General features: G+C 38.0%; 1 protein-coding gene and 1 long non-coding RNA gene across 3 annotated transcripts in view; one reads left to right on the top strand and one right to left on the bottom strand.

Annotated features, from left to right (window-relative positions):
* TENM3 (teneurin transmembrane protein 3) overlaps window positions 1-25,292 on the top strand; it is a 1,331,063-nt gene that overhangs the window by 1,246,546 nt on the left and 59,225 nt on the right. The window contains 6 exon segments of the mRNA XM_040554455.1: window positions 163-357; window positions 1,769-1,969; window positions 4,909-5,094; window positions 18,295-18,321; window positions 19,919-19,936; window positions 20,849-20,995. Of these exon segments, the coding sequence (XP_040410389.1) occupies window positions 163-357; window positions 1,769-1,969; window positions 4,909-5,094; window positions 18,295-18,321; window positions 19,919-19,936; window positions 20,849-20,995 (774 nt within the window).
* On the bottom strand, window positions 10-20,895 carry LOC121068909. 2 transcript variants are annotated; one of them, XR_005819134.1, is made up of 3 exons: window positions 20,818-20,895; window positions 10,066-10,188; window positions 10-327 (listed from the first exon to the last, which is right to left on the bottom strand). It is a non-coding gene; the product is annotated as an uncharacterized LOC121068909 (long non-coding RNA). The 2 variants fall into 2 exon arrangements; XR_005819133.1 differs by lacking the exon at window positions 10-327 and adding an exon at window positions 3,845-5,035.

The following is a 25,292-nucleotide window of genomic DNA, read 5'->3' as shown; positions in this document are numbered from 1 at the left end:
GTACCTCAGCCCAATCCTCTCCCCAAGTCAGTCTAAGCAAGCATGAAAACAAATACATTAGGAAACAAAATTGGCATGCGACAGGCTCCATAGATATTCTTGTTTATGAAGCGTTGATGAAAAAACTCGATTCGAATCTTTCCGTCGTGCTTTATTCCACAGCAGCCTGCCCGGTACTGTGCAGCGGCAATGGGCAGTACTCCAAAGGACGCTGCCTCTGCTACAGCGGCTGGAAGGGCACCGAGTGCGACGTGCCTGCAACGCAGTGCATTGATCCCCAGTGCGGGGGCCGTGGCATTTGCATCATGGGCTCTTGCGCCTGCAACTCTGGATATAAAGGAGAGAACTGTGAAGAAGGTAAACGAGTAAATATTTACCCCAGCACCTGCTGTTGTTGGTCAGGCTTTCAGCTGGCTCATCCAGCTCTATTGATTTTGCCGGGTCTAGATCATATGCACTAATACCAGGAGAAGAAAGAAGCCTGTTTATTGTTAAATCTTAAACATACTGAAATACGTCTGTCTGAAATATGTCTGGTGTTTCTTCAAAAATCAGTTTAGAATACTAAAAATCAAGTTTCGGAAGAACTAGTATCACTACAGAATTATTATACCTCACTTATCCTCAAGTAATCAAATGTGAAAGTTCTCACTAATGATATCTTTTTGCCAGTTTTTACTTTTTTGGGGGTATGAAGAAAGCACACAAAAAATAGATATTGGAATACAAGAAGACTTACTGAATTTTCACAGTATAGAATAAATCATTAATGTATTGTTTTTGTTAGTGATCTTTTCCACCAATCACATTTTTGAAAGTGCTGATTCAAATGCATCACTGTGAAAAACGACACATCATTTTTGTATTCCAAAGATGTGCATAATAATATTCTTTCTGGTATGCTGCAAAATGCAGTTCATTTTCTATTCTATTTTTTTAGGGAGTAAAAAGTGCCATTTTCTTCCTCAATGAAATTGATTTTATTGATCTCCACATACAAAGTAATGCAATTAAGTCTCTGGAATTAAATTTTCAGACCATTGACCCTACAAGTGTAACATTTTATTGAGTCAAATTGCTAAATTAAATCTCGTCATCTAAAGCACATTAAAGTGAATTAAGAAGGATAGAGAGTATGCAACTCATTTATTTCTGAAACACATTGAGGGTCCTGTAGAGCTGTCAGAACTCCATAGCGGTGGATCGGGTCAGTTGATACCAAGTGTTGCAGGGAATCCGGCAGTTGTTACGCTGTGATTAGGCAAAACAGAGATCAGTAGCCTGAGACCTGAAGCCAATCTTGTTATAATTCAGAAAAATTAGCAAACCTTGAAAGGTTCTTTGTTAACTCAATGGCAGCCTGTGACTGTCTCGAAGTCAGTTATGTGCACGCACAGATTTCACAATACCAGAAAGTGGTGTGGAAGTGACATGTTTTTTACAAAGAAAATTGCGGGTATGCTGACAGAGATTGGCTAGGACTTGTAGTCAATAATGATAATAAAGAGTGATTTAGCTTTTAGCCAGAGAAGGGAGGCTGGCACCAAGATACCTTGGTCTGCCCTGTCTTTTCCTCACTCATTGCAGTGAAGCAAAGGTGAATTTGTCAGCTTCAACCACTGATGTTTACTTTTAAGAGGAGTGCAATGCTGTATATTTCACAAGGTCTTAAGATGCGGATTAAGCCCAACGGTGCCGTGAGCACCTAGAGGTGATTATTGTTGTTAGAAATGACAAGTTTAAGCCAATCTTTCTCTTCTCCCTGCAGCGGATTGCTTGGACCCAGCCTGTTCCAGTCACGGCATGTGCATCCATGGCGAGTGCCACTGCAACCCGGGCTGGGGGGGCAGCAACTGTGAAATCCTGAAGACAATGTGCCCTGACCAGTGCTCTGGCCACGGCACCTACCTTCAAGAGAGTGGTACCTGCACCTGCGACCCCAACTGGACAGGTCCAGATTGCTCCAATGGTAAGGGTTAAAAGCACTCATGTTTTGTAAAACAATGATGTATTGGATAGCACCACTTTAATGACATTATTGTGTTAGCACTGGACCTACCAAGCTGATGCAAGCCTTTCAGATGACGTTAGCATGAGCTGTGAATTGATTCAAAGGTTCAAAATAGCTAACGAATTTGAAGTATTTGGAAATTACTTTGTTTTAATCTGTTAGCCACTTTCTCCTGATAGCTCACATACAACTACAGAATGTTCTTTGTACAATATATATATATCTAAGTATCATCTTAATACATCCATTTAGAAACTACAACAGTGAAGCTAGAGAGAGTCCATTTAAAAATCTCTCTAGCTAATTGAAGACATTTTTCTTGAAACTTTTGCACAGACGTACCAGTTTGAAGGCAATGCGAATGCAAGAATTAATCCTAAACAGCTTTCGAGGAAAGGTGCAGGCTGCCACGGCAGAAGGAGTTGGTAGAGGTGAAGAAGTAAATGGGACTTCTTGAAGTCTGAAACTGTACTTATTAAAAGTGTAATCCAAGCTTAGAGGAAGTAGGAGAAAATGACTGGAGTTTCTGTCCCAGGAAGCAGAATCTAAATATTTATAATTATGACAGCAGCCTTTTGACCACTACAAGTTTTTAGAATATTGTTTGGTAGCCACATATCAAGAGACAAATCATGTCTAACTGTGAGATATATATTTGTCTTAAACAGTTCATCTAACAACTCAGATGATTTTGTTAATGAAAACTGAACACATGGGCTAGCTGGTTTGTGCCAGCTTATGAATAATTATAACTTTTTTATGAAGAACCGTCTTTTTAAAGCAAATGTACTTCCTGACCAGGATCTGTGATACTCCATAATGTTTTATGTATATGAAAATGACGGGACAGAGTTCCAAACATTCAATAAAAAGTGACAAAAAGGAGAAAATGTCTTCTATTAAATTTGTTTAGAAGAAAAAATTCTCATTTTCTTGCACTAAAAATGGCTATGTGTGAGAGATCTGTTGTAGTTCTCAGGCAAAACATGGATCCTCTATTTCTTGATACAGGGTCCGTTATACTGTTTTTGATTATTCAGTTATCCTCCATCTTCTACTTACATTTCAAGGAATGATTAGTCATTATAATAAATGCAATATTTTTGATCTCAGATACATCAGAAGTGTCAACCTCACAAAAGAGCATTGTAAAAAGACACACAGATTATTTGCTGAAGTTGTGCAAAATGACCTTCAGACTGGTACACTAAAGAAGTAAATCTTTCCCATAAACATTTTGTTAAGCTGCTAGAAGAAAAAAAAAAGAATGAGTTATTTCCATCAGAGGAGTTTATAGGTTTGAAATCAGCAGAGCTTTCCTCTATCTTCATCAGCAGTTTGTCCGTTAATTAGCCCTTCAATTCCACTTCAATTAAATTAACTCTAATTAATAAGTTCATTACAAAGATTGACGCACCTTGCTCAAAGCTAGTGTGCTAAAAGCTGATAAACACCTTCACCCTAATGAAAAATTGATTAGATTGAAGAGAAATAAACCTTTCTTTTTTGGAGCTGCGTTGATGTTTTGCGACTCTAAAGTTAATCAAACCATCTTGGATCTCTTAATCAAAAATCTAATTCAAAGTAGATATAAAATGCTGTATAGGAAGAAAAGGGGGGGGGGGAGGGGGGCACGGAATTACAGATGTCTTTCTCCAGAAACATTCTGGTCTGTTTCTTATGGGAAATGTCACAGCTCCTTGGTACTGTGTTTAATGTTCCACAGCACTTGGAGACAGAGAGTTATCCTCTACTGGGGAAGAAAACCCTTATTGAGTGGAAAACTGGAAACCTTTGATGCACTGAAATCTGTTGAAAATAATTTCAGCCTTTTATTACTAAACTGTTTGTTGTCTTTTACAAGAAAACAAAAACAAAATACAGTACTCTTATGAAGCAATATTCTTATGTGGTTACAACCAACTGTATGCCAAGGAACCGAAGAATTCCCTCAGGCTGTATTGTAGCTTCTCCTTTTTTCTGTTGTGTGCTTAGCAGAAGTAAGGTTTTCTGGAGTCTGACTAAATGAACTGAAACTGTAAATGCAAAATCTGGCAGTCTAAATTATCATGTTGTATTAGCAGAGACTTAACATGCGTTGTTTGGCCTCTGTCTACCTTTGGCTCTTAACATATTTTTCAATTATTCTATCAGTTACAAGATCCTGTTACTATACGTAAATGACAAGTTAAATTGCTGTATGTTGATTTATTTTTTTAACAATCTATTATTTAAATCAGACTGCTCATAGCTGTCACTGATACAAATTTACTGAATGTAAAAGAGAATCATCTTTTATATTTAACAGATGTGTCAGTATGTCAGCATAGTACTAATTTGTCTCAGTAAGGCTGATTCTTTACAATGAAAAAATGTGTCAGAAATGGCACATTTTTACTTTGAAAGAAAACAGGGAGCAGGGTAGGGAGGGGAAACCTTGTTAAAATGAACTTTCATTAATAGTAGATTTTTGCTTACAATGTACAATGACCTAGGTATGTGGTACATTTAGTCACTAGAAGTATGTTGTAACTTCTAGGTTTAAGTGCCATATAACCTAAGTTATGAAAGGCTGCTCTTAAGATGTATGTGATCTCAAAAAATGTAAATAAAAGTTGCTTAGAGCTAACAGAAGAACTGTGTGCACTTAAGCACCACTAAGTCTACTGGATAACTAAGTATTAACATGGAGATAAAACTCTGTGCTCCATATTATGTTGGGTCCTACCTGAAAATGCCTTTCACTGTAAATCCCTTTGATTTAATTACCAAAGATTTTGCCTTTCTTGCTCTTCATGTGTTGAATTAAAATGTAGCGCTGCTAATTAATGCACACCCTCTCTCTCCTGTGTGCACTCTCTGCCTCCTTTTCTCCCCTGTTCCCCTCTCAAATCCAGAAATCTGTTCGGTGGACTGCGGCACGCACGGTGTCTGCATGGGTGGAACATGTCGCTGCGAGGACGGCTGGACGGGCGCAGCCTGCAACCAGAGAGCCTGCCATCCCCGCTGCACCGAGCACGGCACCTGCAAGGACGGGAAGTGCGAATGTAGCCAGGGATGGAACGGAGAGCACTGTACTATTGGTAGGCTGGCTATGCTTTAATGTGTCCTCGGTGCGAAACTCAAAGAGCCAGCACTGCTGGCTGTGTCTGAATAAGAAGCATATTACTTTGATGCTTGTTTCTTCAAACAGAATATTTGCACTTGTCAGTCTGTGTAAAGGAATTGATATTTTAAGAAAGGAAATGGTTATATAATGGCTCATCAGTTCTTCATAGCTAGTTTGCTGTGAAAAGAATTCCCTTTTCAATCTTTTCCCTTTAACTGCTTTTTTGCCGAGGAGGAGGCTACACTTATTTTAAACTGTAAATATATTCTTTGATTTATACTTTTCTATTTTTATGTGATAGCTTAATGTCTTTCGGAAATGAAGCTTCCTTTTGTTTTTCTTTTATTATTATTATTATTATTTCTTGGAGAAGAGGGTCTGAAAAGTGAATTTTGCCTATGCACAGAAACAGCACTTCCACCTTGTAATATGTGATCTAACTGCCGAAAAGTACCTTCTTGTCAACATAATGCTCTATTTAAGAATTATATCAGTTTTTATATGTAAATAACAGCAGTTTCATACAGCAGATTGAGAAGAAGTAATCCTTACTACAGCTTCTATGTTGCTGTAATTGAGTTAGTTCTAGCATGGAGAAACCTTTGGAGATTACTGTGCCTTTATTAATGGAGCTTTTCTTACTCAGTTATGTACAGTATGTATGACCCATGTGCAGCACATCCTCCCCACTGCCCAAGGCTTGACAGTGCATTAGCATGGGAGATTACACCTGTAGATAAGGGAACTAAGGAAAGAGAAGAAAGTGGAAGAAGAGTTGTCCAAAGGTTTATCATTTTTAAGTTGATTTTGAAAAGCTGTAGAGCTGAAAAATCACCTAGGCTCACTTCATGCAAGATGCAGCAGGACTGTAATGCAGGAGGAGGATACTATCCAAACACTTTTTGTCTCTGCATAATCACAGATAAAAGTGATCGCGTGACAACAGGTAGGAAGCACAGACAAAGGACTGGCAGAAGTTTGAGTGTAAGAGCAGACTCACATGTACTTAGGGCTGTGGTGAGCACTGCACAAAGCTCAGTGAAGGCTGTGACAGGAGTAACAAAGTGGCTCAGCAGGCATTTATGGGGCACATCTCCCACATGTGAGAAGCATCGTGGATAAGCGCTTGGAGGTGAATTGAATAGATGTGAAGAGGTGATCACAGGTCAGACAAAGACAAGTATTAACAATGAGTGATGTGGAAATTGAAAGATAATCTAAATAGTCTAAAATTTTTTTGATAAGGAAAAAGTTTCATATTTGAAGAGATGGAAGAGCATCAGTTAAAAGAGGTTATGTGGCCAAAGCAACAAGGTGGGACAGTAAGTCTAATAATGGTAGAGTTGATGGAAGTGAACATAGCATGATTTTCTTTTGCCACAGGCTGAAAAGAGGCTGGAGAAGTTCAACTTCTGTGGATGTTTTGGAAGGGCTGTAACTCAGAGTGTGCGGGCATGACTGTGTCATCACTGGGGCATGAGTATCTAGAGAAACGGCCCAAGCTACATTCCCAAATAGCTGTAGCCTTGGCTGGCAGGCAGGATGGTGGTGCGGTACGTGGCAGTCACCCGAAACAGTGGCATGAGCTTTGAGGGCAAGGAAAATGAAGGTCTGTTTTGGCTGTATTACTGATACCCACATCATTGCACCAGGAAGACAAGTCAAAATTCCATTTTGTAGAAGGGAGTCAGATGTGAAGTAGTAAGATTGATTTGTGAGTTATTTTTAAAGAAATCACAATTGATTTTTTTGTTTGTTTGTTTACAAATGAGAGTGCCCAGATGTAGGAGGGAGGGGGGGCCAAGATGCAACTGCGCAGGACCCTGGGAAGAATTGATGGGGTTAACATTTTTGAGGAGCTTCCAGAAAACCTGCTGACAAAGTGAGTAGCGAGGTGGGGAGAGAACTGCTTTTTAAACAATAAAATAAAGTAAATCTTTAGAAGTAGGATAAAACCTTTCCCTTGACCGCTTTAACTTGCCAACGAGCAATTACTCAGCAGATCACTCTGCTGTTGGTCTCACTGACCTTGGCAGCATTTCAAGGGTTGTAGTTATACACGGATGAACTGCTCTTGAACAATTTTTCCAACATATTAGGCACAAACAAGTTTTTCCTCAGTGCTGGCCAAGCAGGTTTGTCTTCCCACCTGTTTATTCTTCAAATGTGTATTTACTTTGTGGCTGCTGCTATAAAAATAGTTTGATTTGTTTATATTACCCTCACAGCCTTGAAGACATGTAATGAGGTACAGTCTGTAGCCTGCTGTTAATATTTATTTTTCCTAGTGCTGTTTTCTTCAGGACCCCAGTGCTATGGAGAAACCAGGTCATTTTACTGTTCCTTTACAAGAGTTATTCCTACTTAGTGGAGTAAAAATTGATGCTTCCTCAGCTTGGTAAATGGAGAGTCAATTTGCTTTTCTCTCACCTGTCCTAGAGTATATAGTAGCTCCTTCTAAGCAATAAATTTCAAAATACTAAGGACATCAGAATGTGTCTCCATGCATACCAGCTCTTTAATGTCACCCTCCATTTGTAGCCCAAGCATTTTTATGTTATTTACAACTCCCAGTTTGGTAGCAGAATATTTATCTAACTTCTGTTGAGCACAGGAAAGACTCCCACTCTGCCTTCATATCCCCAAAATTAAAATAAGGGCATCTTTCTCATTTCTGAGTCATTAACTGTTTAGCTACAGTAGTGTGAAAAATTTTAGAAATACAGATTTGTTTGTCTGATGCAGGTATTAGCTGGAAGGCGCATAAAATGCAATGGCCTGCATTTACAACTTCTTTGGGAAAGGAATATTCCAAAGAAGTTGTAAATTTTAAGGCCAATGCACTTTATTCACTTTTGGGGAGAGGAATAGCCCAGCAGATCTCTAGCTGGTTGCACAGAATGTGGTAGATAAGTATGCGTTAAGTACAGAGGTGCTAACTGGAATGTTCACTGAATCGTCAAAGTCCCTAACTCATTTTGATCGAAGACATAATTTATTTTTGTGAAGCGTGAATGCTACTTCAAATGTAAAAACGTTTTGCACCTCAACTTAAAATTTTTATGTTATTTCTAAATGTTGACTGTTTGTCCAGTCTCATTTTCAGTTATCCCACTGTTTGTATTTTTAGGTGACTTTTATTAAAGGATAGAAAAAAGGAAAAAAACCACAAACTTATTGCTGTAATTTAAAGAAGATAGTCCTTAGTGGTACTCTTCTCTAAAATCTTTTACACCCTTGATTGCTTTTTGAGTTATTATGGTTTTTGTTTATATTCCCAAGATACTCAAACGGAAATTTATCCAAAGCAAAGTCTAATTGCTCTAAAATTTCAGAGACCATTTGTTTCTTTTTATTCCAATACTTCAGGACTTTGAGAAGCAAAATAACAGATGATTGCAAAGGTTTGCTTTTTTTTCAGACAAAATTTTGACATCTGCTACTCAGCATACATTTGTTAAGCATCAACGTTTCCCTAAGGCCAGGGATTGCAAGACTGGAAATGGGAATTAATATACATTTAATGTTATGTACATTTGGTTTGTGAGAGAGAACAGAATAGACTAAATAAATAAGATTTTTTAAAGTTTTTCAAGTAAAGTGTGTAGTAAAGTGGGCAAGGTTTTTTTGGCTAATGTGGTAAGCATGATGTGTGTTGCTGACACCCACTGGTCCGTTGTGCATCTCTGGCAAAGGGTTGCTCTGACGTAAACACCATACCTAATGTGGGCCACACTTGTGAGTCATTTTCTTTGCTCTGAACACATACTTCCAAAGATTTACAGCAAAGATGTTCAGCAAAACACTACAGTGTTGTGATTAAATTAATCTAATGAGAAATAAAGAAACTCAAGATTTATTGCTTTGTTTAGCATCGTAAAAGATTGAACTAAACACTGGCAATATATGTTCCAAATACATATTCCATTTTAAGGCTATCTGAATTGCTTACTGTCTTTTCCCTCTAGAAAATCGTAGTATTTTACCATTTCTTGTATCCATGTGAGAGCGGGTTAAATCTACAGTTTACTGCAAAGCTATGGAAAATCACCTGTCAATTGTTTATTTGGTTTGGGAGTAACATTCATGGGTCTGGGGTCAGCATCCATGTATCATTTTGTAAAGCTGAACCTGCATCTCAATGTGATACAAGACCGCACATGCACAGCTGGTGCCCAGGTGAAAGCCTGGATGAAAATTTGCTCTGTAATAAAGTTTTTATAACACAGTTGTCCTAAAATATGTTTTAGTTTCCTTTCTGTCCTGGCTTGCAATGAGTTCAGTGACCCTCTCCTGTCTTAGTTGTTGCTCTGTGAGATTGGAACAGATATTTCACAAGTCTCATTATTTTTTGTGATATAACTGTTATGTACCATGAGTAAATTAAGTAACTGTCTTAGGAAGCCCATAAATATGAATACTTTTCCAGCTGCTTTTCCATTAAACTCTGTTAGCTGAATGAAATTAGTAAATAATTATGTTGGTGGGGAATCTGCTATATCCATGTGCTGTGTAACATCTCAGTTTTACAATGCAGCTTAATTTTTTCTATAGACCAAATTAGTTTTAGGGTAATCTAAATTGCAAATTGGCCAATTTGCATTAAAACTATGCCTTCTTGTTCAGATTTGTCAACACCTCTTTTTTAAAAAGTCTTTGACATTAAGCATGGGTGGGTAAGACCATCTGTTTATGGAGCTTGCCTGCAGCTCCATTACTTAACACATGAGACAGGTTACAGCTGTTTAATTGTTATCGTGTTGAACGATTATCTTTCCATCCAAAATTAATGTTTATATATGTATGCACGGAAAGCAAGTCATTAAACATAAGTGATCTAAATGTGGATTAATGTCATTAAGCATTGATATTAATCCCTCAGGCGGGCTAAAGTTAGCGTAGTGGTATTCAAGCTACTTTAGAGTGCTGTGTGATGCTACCTTACCTGGTACACAGAACTGAAATTCACATCCAGTGATGGTCCACTGTAGAAGAGTACAGCTTATAATATGTTTGTATTCCCTTGGAAACTGGGATCAGAATGTTTTTTATCATCTAAGAATTTTCCCTAAAATTAGTTGAGAAAAAAATAACAAGGGTCAGCAAAGTACTTAAACTTTTCTCTGCATTAAATAATGTTAAAATCAATCAAACCAAAAATGAATTTTCTTTAGCAAGAGCTTTCTAGTTTCAGCTATCTTAACTAGATAACCAGGGAAGTCATCAGGTTTAGATTTTCAGAACTACAGAAAAAAAAAATCTGGAGCACACTCCTGTAGGTTCATTTCCATTAGTACAGACTCTACCCTGGTTAATGGGAAAAAAGGTTTTGTGATTATGAACAAACACAAAGGTATTTGCATGCTGTTTTTCTATGTGACCATGAGCAGCTCAGAGGTATTCGTAGCGTTGAGGAATGCTTACTTTAAAAAGTATTCTCCTTCCCTAAACCATGTGATCTGCACCTGCTTTCTTCAACATGTGTTTAGCTTAGGGCTCCTTATATTACAGATTTCAAATAAGACTACGTAGAAATGACACTTCATCGCTTTATAAGATCAGAGAGCAAGTCAGGACAAATGTTTTCCTCCTGTTAATTAAATGAAGTCCTCATAGAAAACTTGGTATACCTATATATCATTACACCATATATCTTTGCAGTATGAGTTTGACAAACAAAGTTATGGAACATTTTGAGGGCTTGCTTGATGTTCCCCACCTTTTGCAGGTTAGAGGGAAAGCAACATATATTATGATGACCATCCTTATCTCAATACTGATGCTAATATGGCAAGCATGTTCTACTTTTCTACAGAGTTTAAATTACTAAGTATACTCACATTTCATAGTGTTTTAATGTTTCTGTTAGGCAAAATGTACCTTAATGTCTTCATGACAAGAATTCTTCATGAACATTAAGATTCTTTTGAGATTTTAGAATTTTGATCAGAAGAAAATGTTTTCGTTCAAAATAGAATAAATACTGCTATAGTAATACATTCTATAATTATCAAAACTCCTCAATGCATGTGTTTCCTTAGTGTAGAGTTCATGGAATTACACTCAGTGCAAATTTCACCTTAAATTAAGATCTGAAGGAAGGTATTGCCTTTGCCATTCAAACCTTTTATTCTCAGATAAAATCTACCAAAGATTCAAAACTAATTACATCAATACCAATTAGTGCACACAATAATTGTGAGCGAAATCCTACTTTCAAAATTAATGTCTCAAAAACACCTGACCTCACTGGAGTCAGGATTTCACCACAGTATTTATACCTGTACCATCAATGCAAAAACTTAATAGAAAACAGAAGATAAATTTCTTGGCACCCAGAGGACTGATAACCACAGTTTAACAGTATTTCATGGAATTTAGTGCAAATGTGGTTTTCATCTTCCCTGTGCCTGAAGAGTAAGTTATTAATTTTCCAGGCCAAATCTGGAATATGCAAAGTAATTTACATGCTTTGTAACTATTAAAATACTCCATTACCAGGTAACTTGAAGATAGTGCCTGCGTATCTGAAACTGTAAAACAAAGTGAATTATTTGTTCAGGCCTTAACACATTCCAAGACCAAGTATCTCAAATACAAATTATCTGTTAGCATACTTTAAATTGCTAATTGGTTGATTTGCATTTAAATGAGGACCACATGTGAAGTTCAAGTTAGGCACATTTTCAGAAAACAGCAGAATCCTCTGAGATGAGAATTTTAAAGTGTGTTGCAAAGCTTACTTCAGCTGAAGTGGCCAGAAAGTGAGTGTTATTGTAAGTTGTATAACTAGCTACTTGCTGGTCAGACACATTCTGAAAGTATCTCTAGTCAGAAAGAAAGATGGAGACAATAATTCTTCCCATCCCATCCTGTTCCATGCCCCAATATGTTTTCAAGCCAAATTTAACCTTCATGCAGTTCTTACACTATGCATCAGATTATACGTGCATCTGTCTGAAGCAGCTCTTTGAGAGTTTGTTAGAGGTCTCAAGCAGATATTTGAACTTTTTCAGCCTTAACATGTGAGACAGTTTTAAATCCTTAATGGCATATAGCTTTTCTTCTAAATCCTTTTCCAGTTAAGTAGATGTTAAATAGGGAACAACACTACTCATGAACATGTTAGCAGTCCCAACATGTACCAAACTTACAATGTCTATTATACCCTTAAAAGCAACTAAACCTTTTGTGCTAAGAGACATGTGGCTTTCCAATAATAATGATAAGAAGTCTTGTTTTAAAGTAAAATTGGGATTGTCTCCAGAACAAAAAATCTAGAGGACAGTGGGCTTCGGTGCCTTTGAATGTAAAAGCCCATGAAAGGTTGCTGTGAGGAACTGTTGCGGTTTTGGCAAGGGATAAATTGCAGTGAATTCAGTTCTCCTTGCAAAGACATATGCACTAGGTCTATGTAGACGTTGGAGAAAAGTGCAGAAATGATGAAGGTATGATTTTGGGGTGAGAATTATGTTTTGGCCTACGTAGGGAGGAAAACAAAGAAAATTGCCAGAGACCATTATTCCAAACCATGTGTTCTCCTGTACAAGAAGGGCAAGATGGAAATTTAGGAGTAAGAAAGTCTCAAAAGGAAAGAGTGTTTGTAATCCTCCTCTATTGGCAGCAACTCTCTGAACATATGGTATGTCTAAGACAAGGTTCTTACAAACTCAGAAAAAGGATGACGACCATGAGTTGCATACACTGGAAGAACATGTGCTTTCAGTACTGTTAGGTGATGAATAGAGAGAATTATATTTGCAAATGATACCAAAGCCTGCTGCCCCCAAGCACTTTGGAAGACGGGACAAGAATTTAAAATTACTTTAACAAATAGAACAGGATTTGCAGAAAAATAGGTGCAATTCGATGAATGCAAGGTTTTGTGCTTAAGTCAGAATAATCAACTGCACAAAGTCACGTTAGGAAGCAGCTCACCAGGTAGAAAATGCTCAGAAAAGACTGTAGTGAATCATGAATTTGACATGAGCGAGCTGCTCTGCAGACAGGCTAGAGCAGTGGCTTTAAAATTGTAGTGAATTGTGGCCTCCTGTAAGTTTTCTGGTAGATGTATGGACCTCCTCAGAAATTTCATGTGGATGCACTGCTTTTTTCAGTCAGCCTTAGAGAATAAAAGCAGTTGCATAAAGGAATCAGTACATCTTTCCCTAGGTCTGCTATGGACAGGATAAGAAGTACTGGGTTTAAATATCACAAGGGATATTTGGTTTTTACATTTGAAAGATGTTTTAATTGCCAGGGTAGTTAAGCTGTGGCTGGGTTGACATGAGAGGAACATTCTTCAAGGTGCCCTGCTAGGAGAAGTGAACCAGAATGGGGAACTACAGAGAGGCTTGAGTAGGTTAGAGGGGTTAGGACAGAGCAGTCAAATGTTTTTTGTACCAGTTCCCCCAAAACAAACATAAAAAACTTTGTTCACACAAACTGCATTCTCCCTAAAGTTTGCAATGAAGCTCTCAGGAGTTTCTCTTCTGTTGGCAAGTGTCTGTGAAACCACTGAGAAAGCAGTGTGCCTCATCCCCTGCTACTGCTTGGCTGTGCAGGGAGTAAGCTATAATGTTCATAACACTTCGTTGGCACAAATGGCAGAAGTGTAGGTGGCTCATCAAAGCTTCCCTGTCACTCACCATGAAAAAATGTAATGTCACAGAATGGAATTTCTTTTTTCCCCCTTCATTTTTTTTTAATTTATTTTGTATACATAAGACCTGAGAACTTTCAGATGCCCAAAAGCCATGTTAAAAGAACATCAGTAGCAAAATCAAAAATATAAAGGTGGGAGGCCATGAGGCAACACTCATTTGGTCCTTATGTCATTGTCATGATGATTAGAAAAGAAACAACATGTATAGTATCAAATGCATTATAATAAAAATATAACTACATGGAGTGCTGAAGGAGGGCTGTCAGTTCTGTACACTGATGAAGGAAGAAGGGTATAAAAATTACTTCTTCAATTTTTCCTCGTTTAGCTCTCTTCTCTCAAATTTCTGCTTTCTGTTTTCTTTAGGAGGGAGAGGCTGTAATGTAATAAAGAAGGGAGGAAGCTGCTGGTGTTAGGGGAGAGGAGGCAGGGGTGCTGCTCACACTTTCAGGGTAGAGGAAGCAAAAAATAAAAGTTTTTAATTTGGGCAGACCATGAATGACATGGCTTTGGTCACATTCTTTTGTATTTTTACTTCACATCTAGCAGTGCTATGAGGTCAAAATCTGCTCTTCCTGCAACGTAACTCATGACTTCTGTGGAGCTGTTGATTTGACGCTGTAATGGGCTATTATATGCTACAAAAAATATGTGGTATGTTGTAGTTTAGTGTGTAGATTACAAAGATTATTGTGGGTGAAAATGTCTTGTGAAGGGGTGTGGTGGTTTCACACTGTTGGCTTGCTGAGCTCCACCACACTGCTCTCTTACCCCCCACAAAGGAACTGGGTGAGAGAATACTGTGAAAAAGGTCTCAAGGGTTGAGATAAGGACAGGGAATTGTTTACCAATTACCATCATACGCAAAACAGATTTAGCACAGGGAGATTAATGTAATGTATTGCTTATTGCTAATAACAGACTAGAGCAGTGAGAAATTAAAAGCAAACTAAAAACACCTTCCCCCCATCCACCTTCTTCTACCTGCGTCGCAGGAGAACAGGGAATGGGGGCTGCGGTCAGTCCCTGAGGCTTCGTCTCCGCCGCTCCTTCACGGTCCCCTCTCTGCCCCTGCTCCACGTGGGGTCCCTCCCACGGGATGCCGTCCTTCCCGAACTGAGCCTGCGGAGGCTGCCCACAGGCGGCAGCTCCTCAAGCACTACTCCCACACGGCTCCGTACCACGGGGTCCATCCCCCAGGAGCAAACTGCTCCAGCACGGGTCCCCCACGGGCAGCAGGAGATCTCCATCTCCACCTGGAGCACCTCCTGCCCTCCTTCTGCACTGACCTTGGGGTCTGCAGGGCTGGTTCTCACTCCTCTCTCCCAGCTGCTGTTGCACAGCTGTTTTCTTCCCTTTCCTAAATCAGCTCTCCCAGAGGCCCAACCAGTGTCACTCCCTGGCTCAGCTCTGGCCAGCAGCAGGTCCCTTTTGGAGCTGGCTCTGATCTGACATGGGGCAGCTGCTGGGCTCTGCTCACAGAGGCCACCCCTGCAGCCCCCTGCTACCAAAACCTTGCCATGTAAACCCAATACAATAATAATAACATAAACAAATAGAAATATAAATTTGCTATACAGTATTTAAAAACATGTCACTGTTATAATCCTTTATGACGGAATAATCAGAATAATGCAGTGCTATAAGTACCAATTAAGGAACATCAAATCAATGGGTATGTGACTCATGCTGATTTAAACAGGAACTGATTGGGATAAATGGATTTAATATGTACTTTTATTCTGTGGCTATTCTTTCTTACCTAGAGGAAGTAGCATATGAATAATCTAAGGGAGACACTGACTTACATCTCTGGTAGGAGACTAATGGGAGACATTAAATTTAAAAAAAAGAATAAAAAAAAGGTCTGGGTTCTGACTGGTTATGAAATATGCCATGTTAAATATGAATTTGCCTGACTGTTACCAATTCTTTGAAAAACACATTTATTTGCCACGTATTTATATGCAAATGTACACCCATTGATAATACAATTTATATTTTATATTGACTGCCACTGTTCTTGGATTTTGACTGTCCTAGATAATGTGCAAATTTTATACTTGTTGTTTTTCTTTATTCCATTTGAAGCTATATTAAGTCCCTCTTGAAAGTCCCTGCTTGAAATAATACCAAAACTTTCAATTTCACAGTCTTAAACCCTGCAAGAAAACTGTTGTGCATACATTGTCTGGTCTATGGCTAGTTTATTAGACTCTTTAAGGACTTCACATAACCCAAATGTGCCAGATGTTTAAAAATATCACAAAGAGGAGCACCTGCTGAGATGCTCCATCCTCCAAATCCCACCTGGAATTCTCTGCACAGAAGGGAAAATGCTTGTATTTTGTATTTCCACACAGAACTGGGTTAATCCCTGTTTCAGTGGCAGGGCCATAACCATAAGGAAGATAGTATGGCTAGTTAAACCTCACTAAAAAGTTGTACTATTTTTGGTCACTTGTTTTCTGCTTTATGATTCTAGGATGCTGCATGTTCACAGAGTAGTTTCTAACATTGCCCTTAATGTCAAGTGATCATGGGTAGAAGGACACTGGGATGTAGAACTTGGTTTCTGCACATTATAGGTTTAGGGTCTGGTACTGACTTGTTGTAAGACTCCTGGACACACACACAAAAAGCAGTTTCTGATTTCCTTTTTTTTTTCTTTTTAATGCAGATTGTCTTTCTGAAGGGTAATAATATGAGGGGGCCCATTTGCAAGGACTGTTTTCTGTTGCCTAGGAGGTTTTTCCTATGTTCCATTTTGTTACCTATCTGTATATTTGTGGAGACATTTAATGTTTCACTGGTGGACAGATGCATTCCCCAGACAGACCTAATTGCTTCAATTTTATGGAAAAAAGCTTGATTTTTCCTCCACACTTGCTGCACTATTCTAAGAGCAGCTGTGTAGGAGCAAGGGGAATTATACTGGATGAGTAAGAGAAGAATTTGATCCACCCTGAAATGCAGCTGTATCACTTTTCTTTTTGTTTGTGGTTTATGTGAAAAGGTACTTACTTTGCTGCTGCTGTTCTAATGTTCTATAATTGATGTTTTCATCTTCTTTCTTAGTCTCCCTTTAACCCTATCATTATAGAAAAAAACAAACAAACAAACTGTGCAGTGGACAGCTGACACTTTCTTCAAGCGACAGGGATTAGAAAGTTTCCACCTCCTAATTGTAGCAGTGATTGTGTCTTCTCTAGGTCTACGTAGCTCATCCCCTTCCTTCTTGGGCGCAGGAAGAATTTTTTCCCATTCAGTCAAACTGGAGGAAATTCTGTGGCTGGAAACGCCTTTCTTACCTCAGATACACAAAGCTGAGGGTCAATAGCAAGTGACACACAGTACTTGCCAGAAAGGGTCCATTGTCCAGCACAGTTTTAGAAAAGGACAGATTTTGAAAGTGAGCCTATATGGGCTCTGCTGGGAGATCTTGTCCACAGCAAAAATATGGAATTGAATCTGACATTGGTGACTCAGCTTTGCTTGTCCCTGCTACAATGGTCTGCAGTGTCCCATCACCTCATGTGCAGGTGGCTGGATTTGGTAGACTGCAGTAGACCAATCCTATGTGGTTTTGTTTTATGTATTCGTCCCTTTAACACAACTGCAGCTGATGTCTGTTTCCTAAAAGTAAGGAGGGAACATACAACCTGCTGTGTTTCATGTATCAAAAGTAGGAGCCTGCTGCTTTAAACCCATCTTGTGCTCTGTCTTTCATTCATCCATCTGTCCTCCTCAAAATTTTTTTCCTCCTCAAATGTTAATTGTGGTAACTTATGAAAAAAAAAGTCTTACTTTTCTTGGATATACTGTGTTATTTATTTTTATACATCTAAAGCCTGAGTTTAATTGTCACCTGTTTTTCCAAATGAAGTGGATCACCATGCTACTAACCCCACTATACCCTCTTCAACCCTACATATATGGTCTTAACTTATTTACATAATCGGTGTGTGTGCTCAGAAGAATAACTGGTTGAATTGAAGCAGAAGGAAATTATTCCTCTTAAAAATACTGTTAATGCAATCAGAGTTAAGATAGTATGCTGGTTATGCTGTCAGAGCTATACGTGACCCGCAAATTAAAGATCTTCCAGTATGGTCAGTGTTTTAAGCTCAAAAGCTAAATAATTACTCTTACGTTGTGTTGAAAATTGGATTTTTTTAACTAGCTTTGATTATATGTTTGTTATACGTAAAAATCAAAGCATGTAAAGGGAAGTGGGAAGAAAAAAAAAAGACCTAGTCTTAGAAATGTAGCATCTTTCCTCTGCAGACCTCCTTTTTAAAATACTATTTCATTGAGTCATGAGTATGTTTGCTGGAAAGAGAATTTCTTGCATTTTTAAAGGCTGTGAAATACATTTTCATTCTGTAATGTAAGACCTCTCATGTCAGGAGCACCTGCTTGATTTGCATGTGAATTCTGAACAATTCCTGTTTTATGTGACACTTCTGAAATGTCTGTCTGTTTTTTTTTTTCTTTTTAATTCTCAAGCTCACTATTTGGATAAGATAGTGAAAGGTACTGTATATTTGCTCTTTGATGACATACCTATACCTACATGTATATTTTAATATCTGAATATATAGTGACAAACATACCAGATTGGCAAAAGAATCTTCTCTCACATACATTCCATGGATTATAGATTTAATTCATACTACTTTCAGCTCATCTCAAATTAAAAATGAAACCTTGTTTATGTTATATCATTACATTTTATCAGTTATTATACCTTTTTGTACAAACTGTATACGTGCATTAGATTTTGTTTGAACCAAAAACTGAAGATAGTATTCATTTGCTGTTTGGTTTGTTTCTTTGTGAGTTTTGTCATTAGATCTCTACCTATGAAACAGTAAATAATTAGGAGACAAAGCAAAGCAAAACTCTTGTCATAAAACAAGTGTCATTAGTTCCGAAGAATAGATTAATTATAGATGTGTGTTTACATGTAGATAGATCAATAGAATAATGCAGGATTTTAAGCTTCGGTTTATCTGAATGTAGAAAATCTATAGAAAATTATGACTTTTATTTCGTATGACACTAGAAAAAGCTCATATGCAGCCTTTTCAATTAAAAGGTTAAAGGATGCAAATGCCTAACATGAAACAGCAAAGAGTTTTGTATCTTCAGTTATGGTGAAAAATATATTTTAAAAAATGTTTAAACTATTCCTACCCCTCTTTCCCTGAGTATCTTCTCTATTCCTTATTTGTGTTTTGTTTTGTTTTTTTTTTTTTCATTAAAATATGGCAATATTCATGGCAATATCCAGGCTTTCACACAATAAGTCTTGAGTGTACCCAGTTGACTCCTAAAATGCTCTGTCAGTAGGGCAATTAAATATGTAAGTCTTCCATAAATTAAACAGAAGAAACATTAAGGAAAAAATAGCTCTCTATACATCAACAAATACTATTAGCAGCTACAGTCTGAAAGAATAAGAGTAGCAAGATTAATTTCAGCCTAGCTTGGTAACACGTAACCATAACTGTAGCATCACCATACATCCTCATAAGAGGCTTTTCTGATTTTCTGCCTTCTAAGAGTAATTTGACAAGAGTTGAGCACTCTTCGTAACTTTTTCCGAGACTGTTTGCAATTTGAAACTACGTGGTTGAAAGGAGTCAGTAAATTCAAAATTCTTTAGAAGAAAAAATGAACTATTCCTTCTGAAATACTGTTCTGAGCTCAACTAAGTTTAACCAGAACAAGTCAGTAGACTAGTTCATAACAACAGTAGTTCTAGCAAGTGAAGTATTTAGCCACTTAGCTTTCTTCTGATAAAAGTTTACAGAAAATTGTGTCCAAAAATATCTGATTTGTAGCCATTTTCTCATAAGATACTTAGTGCCATATCTGTACCTGCTTCTGTCAGTGTCTTATTGTAGTCATAGATAAGGAACACCAAAATCTACATATTTATATTGTTGTCATCCTCATACAGATCATGTTGGCTGCATGCCAGATTTCATCACTAGGAAGTGACAGCTACTGTTTTCTTTTTTTTTTATTTTTAATGTAATGTTAGACTGAAAACAATTACAGATTTTGGATATATTAAATTATTTTAATTGTTTCCCAAATTTTCCCTCCTTGGCCATAAAAGCAGACAAGATAGGATATAAAGGTAACAGCACAAAAGCCTTAGGGAGATTGTCACAAAAAATCACTCTCTGCTATCTGTCTTGAAGCACGTCACTACCGTGTTTTTGTTCAGTCTATCAATGTTTTATTGTGGTCCTTATGGTATTTCATTTTGTCCGTCCTAAGTAATCAAATACGCGCAGCTACTACATTTAGTTGGAAATCCTGTTGGTCCTGTCCCATCCGTATGCAGCCTGAATCCTAATGTTTGTTAGAATAGATGCTAAGCTGCTTCACTATTTCCTGGGCTTTGCTTATTCTGTGAAAAGGAATGTACTTCTGGCATAAAGTATAGTCATTAAAACCAGCCTATACTTTGTGCAGTTTTTAACGCACTGTAATTTCACATGAATATACGGCAACTCTGAGACCAGATAAAGTTAATGTTCTCTTTTATTACGTGCCTAAAAACATCCCACTTTCCTACTTCATAATTTGGAGGGATTTGTTCATAGTAACAGGGAGTTTAAACGTTTTTGCCAGTAAGTAACCAATACTGCATAGAGCAAATGACAATACGAGCACAGAAAAATGTATTATTTTATACAGCTGTGTTTGCACTATGCACTCATCTCTTGTTACCCTGCCAAAAAAAAAAAAATTGAAAAACAAACTTAATTTTGTCTGGCCTGCAGGTATTTAGAGGATTGATGCATTTATTTCCTGCCTGTACAGGTAAGTGGTGTCTCAAGTGTCAGGCCAATCAAAGATGCCACTTTGTTAAGAATTACATTCCCCAGGTAATGTTGCTGTTCCACTCCATGTGCAATTACAGTAGTTGTGCTGTTATAAAGGCCTGTTCCCAGTAAGTGTCCCTTGTTTGTATCTTTTATTTGACTGAAATAATTGCAATATTTAAATCACCTGTGGTGTTCTTCTTTGTCTGTTTCAACAGAGGGCTGCCCCGGCTTGTGCAACAGCAATGGAAGGTGCACGCTGGACCAGAACGGCTGGCACTGCGTCTGCCAGCCAGGATGGAGGGGAGCAGGCTGTGACGTAGCCATGGAAACTCTGTGCACTGACAGTAAGGACAACGAAGGAGGTAAGGTGTCATAGAATCATAGAACGGCTCGGGTTGGAAGGGACCTTAGAGACCATCTAACTCCAACTCCCTGCCAACAGGGGGTACACCAGCTGGATCTGTAACGCTGGGGAGGGTGTGCTGAGAACCAGAGGTTTTACAGGCAGGTGATAAAGTGCTGCTATGAGAACCATGCTCGCATTTTACTAGCTCTCATGCCTGTAAGAATACACTGAGGTATGCGCTGCTTTTGTACGGCGTATCAGCAAAGCCTCACAAGATGCTTATGACAGGTGAGATAGGTACTTAGGAAATGATTGGTGTCACCTTAGAGTTTCTGCGGTGTTCTTTAGTAGTGGAATAAAGCGTCATCTCAACTTAGTGAACTGTACTGGGGAGGAAATAAAAAGGAAGGAGTTCATGTTTGCAGTGACCTCACAAGGAAATTATCCTAAGAGGAAAGGCCAAACAGGGACTTTACATTTTGACCTATGATGCTATTGCTGGAAACAATTGCTTGCCCAGTCTACAAAGATAGCCTGTGAATACTCAGATAATTGACAGGACACTCCCAGAAGTCTTTTCTGTTCTTTTTTTTTTTTTTTGGCTTGCTTCTCTGCAGTCTGTCACTTGGGTGACAGGTAACAATATGCGGTAAGATACAGGCAGGACTGCTGACTTAAGGAATCAATCTGCAATCACCGATGTAGGGTGGGGAAGGGAGAGGGACTGTTACTTTGGCATGACTCCAGAATCACACACAAAAACAATACTAAATGTGAATGCAGTCATATATTAGGTCAGCATAATACTTTTGTTCTTTCTTCCATCCTCCTCTCTCATCAACTCTTTTTTTTTTTTTTTTTTTAACACCTTCAGATCCAGAACAGAGATAACAAACTCCATTAGGGACTCTGGATGATAACGTCATCTATGGCGGACTTTGTTTTGCAGCTTAAGTCTGTGTATTCCTTTGTCATTGTTGGTTGGCTGTTTGCTCTTGTATCCCAATTGCAGTTGGGATTTTAGAAATCACAAACATAAACAACAGTAGCATTTACTTCCTGAGGAAAAAAAAAAAAGTAATATGGTCAAAAGAGTACTGCTATTTACTGCTTTACATATCATTGGATTTACTACACTTCTCTGTTAAATATTTTACATTTTGAGTGAACGTAGGATCCTGAAGAATGTGATGCAATCTGGCATACAGTGAGCTAGTGTGAAGCTGAATTTCTGCATGTATGAAGGGAGCAAGAGGACTGAGTTATCCATAGCATTTCCATGCAGAGATGTGCTGTTCGAAGAATGAAGTTCATGTGGGCTGGGAGATTATGAACATAAGGAAGAAAGAGAAATCTTCAAGCATGAAAAGAGACAAAGCAAGGAGGAAGAAAAACTAGGTTAGAACATAATCTGGAGGAGAAAAAGATAGATGGTAGGAAAAAAAGGAAAAAAAGTTGAAAGCCCAGGGTCAGACTAAAACAGATTCTGTAAGCGTTAAGGAGAATAGAATGGCGTTATGTATCATAAAGTGAGCGGGAGAGTCAACAGCAGATAACAGAGCAGTAGGAGGAAGAGGAGCAAGGTGAACAGGAATGCACATAAACAGAACAAGACAAAAAGAGATGCTCCTTCAGACTGAAAACAATAATAGGTGTTTGTGAGGAAAAGGGGAAACAGGATGAGGAATTGTAGCAGAAGGATCTAACAGGATGACTTAAAGTTCAGAAAGAAAGAACAATATTGCAAAAATAATACTCTACTGCTAGTATTTGTTGCTTTTTTTCTCTTTAATTTTTTCATTACTCCCTTTACAGATGTTATGCAGCTATGTATGAGGAGGGGATTGGCCAAACAGTTGTTTTGCTATGATTGTCCCCTATAACGCTCTTTTTCACTGACAGTTCTCTTTCTTTATTTTAGTTTTAATATGCATGCTTCAATAAGGAGCATACTCGCTTCTATCCTTGATTAGTGGCTGAGGAACCGTGTTAGAATATAACAAATTAAATTAAAAGTTGGAAGCATACCAAACAAAACTGGAAAAGGAAAGTCCTTTTTACCAGAAACCCACCCAGAAAGAGCAGCACTGTTTCTTCCCTTTCCAAGAATATGTGCAATCAGCCTACTGATCTCTCAGGCAAGCCATTCAGATTCCAGACAGCTGCAGGTGATGGCACGCGGATGCCTCTGTTGTATTTGTTTACTCTGCGACGTTAGGTTATCTGAGCAATTCTGCTGAATTTATACTGATGACTGCAGGTACCTTGATTAACATCACACTAGGCTCAGTGGTAATATAATTGGAGTTATCTTAGTTGTTAGCTAATTGTGATACTGTGGTTAATGTTAATGTTTCATCATACACTGGATAAAATATATGTAATATATTAATATAATTCATTAATAACAGTGTCTGCTGCTCCTCTGATTCTTAACTCTTTCTTGGACTGATTGTTCAAATTCCATGAACATGAGCATCCCAACAACCTCAATGGGAAAATTCTTCATGTTATGTTCATGCGTTAATGGCATCAAAGCACCCATCTAGATACTACTGACATATGATAGGATAATTACTCATCTTCCTTTTAATACAGATTTTTGAGAGTCCTGCAAATCATTTCCTTTCCCTTTAAGGATCACAGTTGCTTTATTTTTTCATGTGTTTGATTTGAGTAGTCTGTTACAGGATTTTCTTTACATTTTAGCAATCCACAACGAATGTGTTTTCAACAAGCAGACCTTAGGCTGAATTAAACTCTTAATGACATTGTGGGGAGAGAAGTCAGAGTTGTCCGTGGGTGGAAGAAGCCTAACTTCCTTACTTGGCAAAAAATGTGTCACTATTATACTTTGACAAAGTGGGCCATGTTTTGTCATCACTGTAGGAAGAATAAGCTGTTGACTTTTTAGTTTAGGTGGGTCTTTATTGAACAGATTCCTTTGTTAGGCTTGCTTTTTATAAGCTCCTAACCAATTATTAAGAGTAGTTAAAGGTTTCCACCAGCAGAATTGAAAGGATTATTAATGTTCTTTTATTAGTAAAATTAAAATTAATACTATTATAAAGCAAAGCCTACTTAGCACTACACTACTGTGCTTTTGTAAATACTTGCATAGGCTAGGATGGCTGGCTTAGAGTAATCATTGTCGCAGGGTAGTACAAACTCAGAGTAATTTGAGTATGGTATAGGTATGTTTACAGAGATACTGCAGTAGTAACATTGAACAAGATACTTGTGTGCTGCTTAGGAATAAATCAAGGGCTATTTCTGCTTTTGTGGGTTTTCTGACCAGCTGCTCCTACATGCAATCATTTTTGCTGTCTATAATTGAGTCAATTTGTTACACCCCATCCTAAAACTGAGCTACATGAGGATAACAGAGTTTTGTTAATACAGTTTTCTGTCCATTCCAGCCTCTTCTCTTCATGTGACACTGGCACTGAAACCATCATGCTGGGATGGCCAGCATCACAGCTCCAAAACTGGGCTCTTCCTTTGCAGGGACTGAATTTCACATTATGGAGATTCTGTGTTGCCTAACTACACAGTTGACTTACTTATCAAGAATGTGATTTATGTAGATCATTGGCCATGACCTCCCCCTGGCACTAGCAGAACTTGTGCCCTGGAGTTTTGTCCCACATGTTGTCTTCCAGGAGTCTACACTTCAAATTCCATTCAGAAGTAAACATGCCCACTGATACATCTTATTTTGTAAACATCAGAAACACAGGAATCATGTCTTGACTCTTCTCATTTAATTTTGTTTTGTTTTGTTTTTATTAGTCTCTACAAAAAAGCAATTTTGTCACCTCCATTGCAATTCCGTGCATTTTGGTACAAAGGGAAAAGTAACATTAGTTGAGATTTTTACACCTAGACTTTAGTTTTGAGGAAGAAAACAATAAAATAGTCATTATGTCTGCTGTGTATAGAAGCACCACTTACATCTAGAACAAAAAAAAGGAACAAAATAGCCCCCTGAGACTGATAATGATTGTCCAGTTGGCTATAAGAGTTTCTATTTTCTTTATAATTTTCCTATTGCATTTGAGTGATATAACTGATAAGCTCGTGTTAAGATAAGTCTTATATTTTTCAGGCTAAACAGCATTCATCGATATTTTGCAGAGCTATTTCAGAAAGGAAATTTTACTCTGCTTCACACAGTGCAATAGAGTAGTCAACTTAGTGGTACTAGATAGCTCTAGCCACATATGTACAGAGAAAGAATGAAAAATGTTTGCTCAGGTTATAAGGAGCCAGATTCATAACCATCCGTCACTCGCCTGGGCAAGCTGCTGATA

The sequence above is a fragment of the Cygnus olor genome, chromosome 4, assembly GCF_009769625.2.
Source record: "Cygnus olor isolate bCygOlo1 chromosome 4, bCygOlo1.pri.v2, whole genome shotgun sequence".
Lineage (NCBI taxonomy): Eukaryota > Metazoa > Chordata > Aves > Anseriformes > Anatidae > Cygnus > Cygnus olor.
Note: the sequence above shows the minus strand (reverse complement) of the source record. Positions and strands in the feature narration are given on the sequence as shown.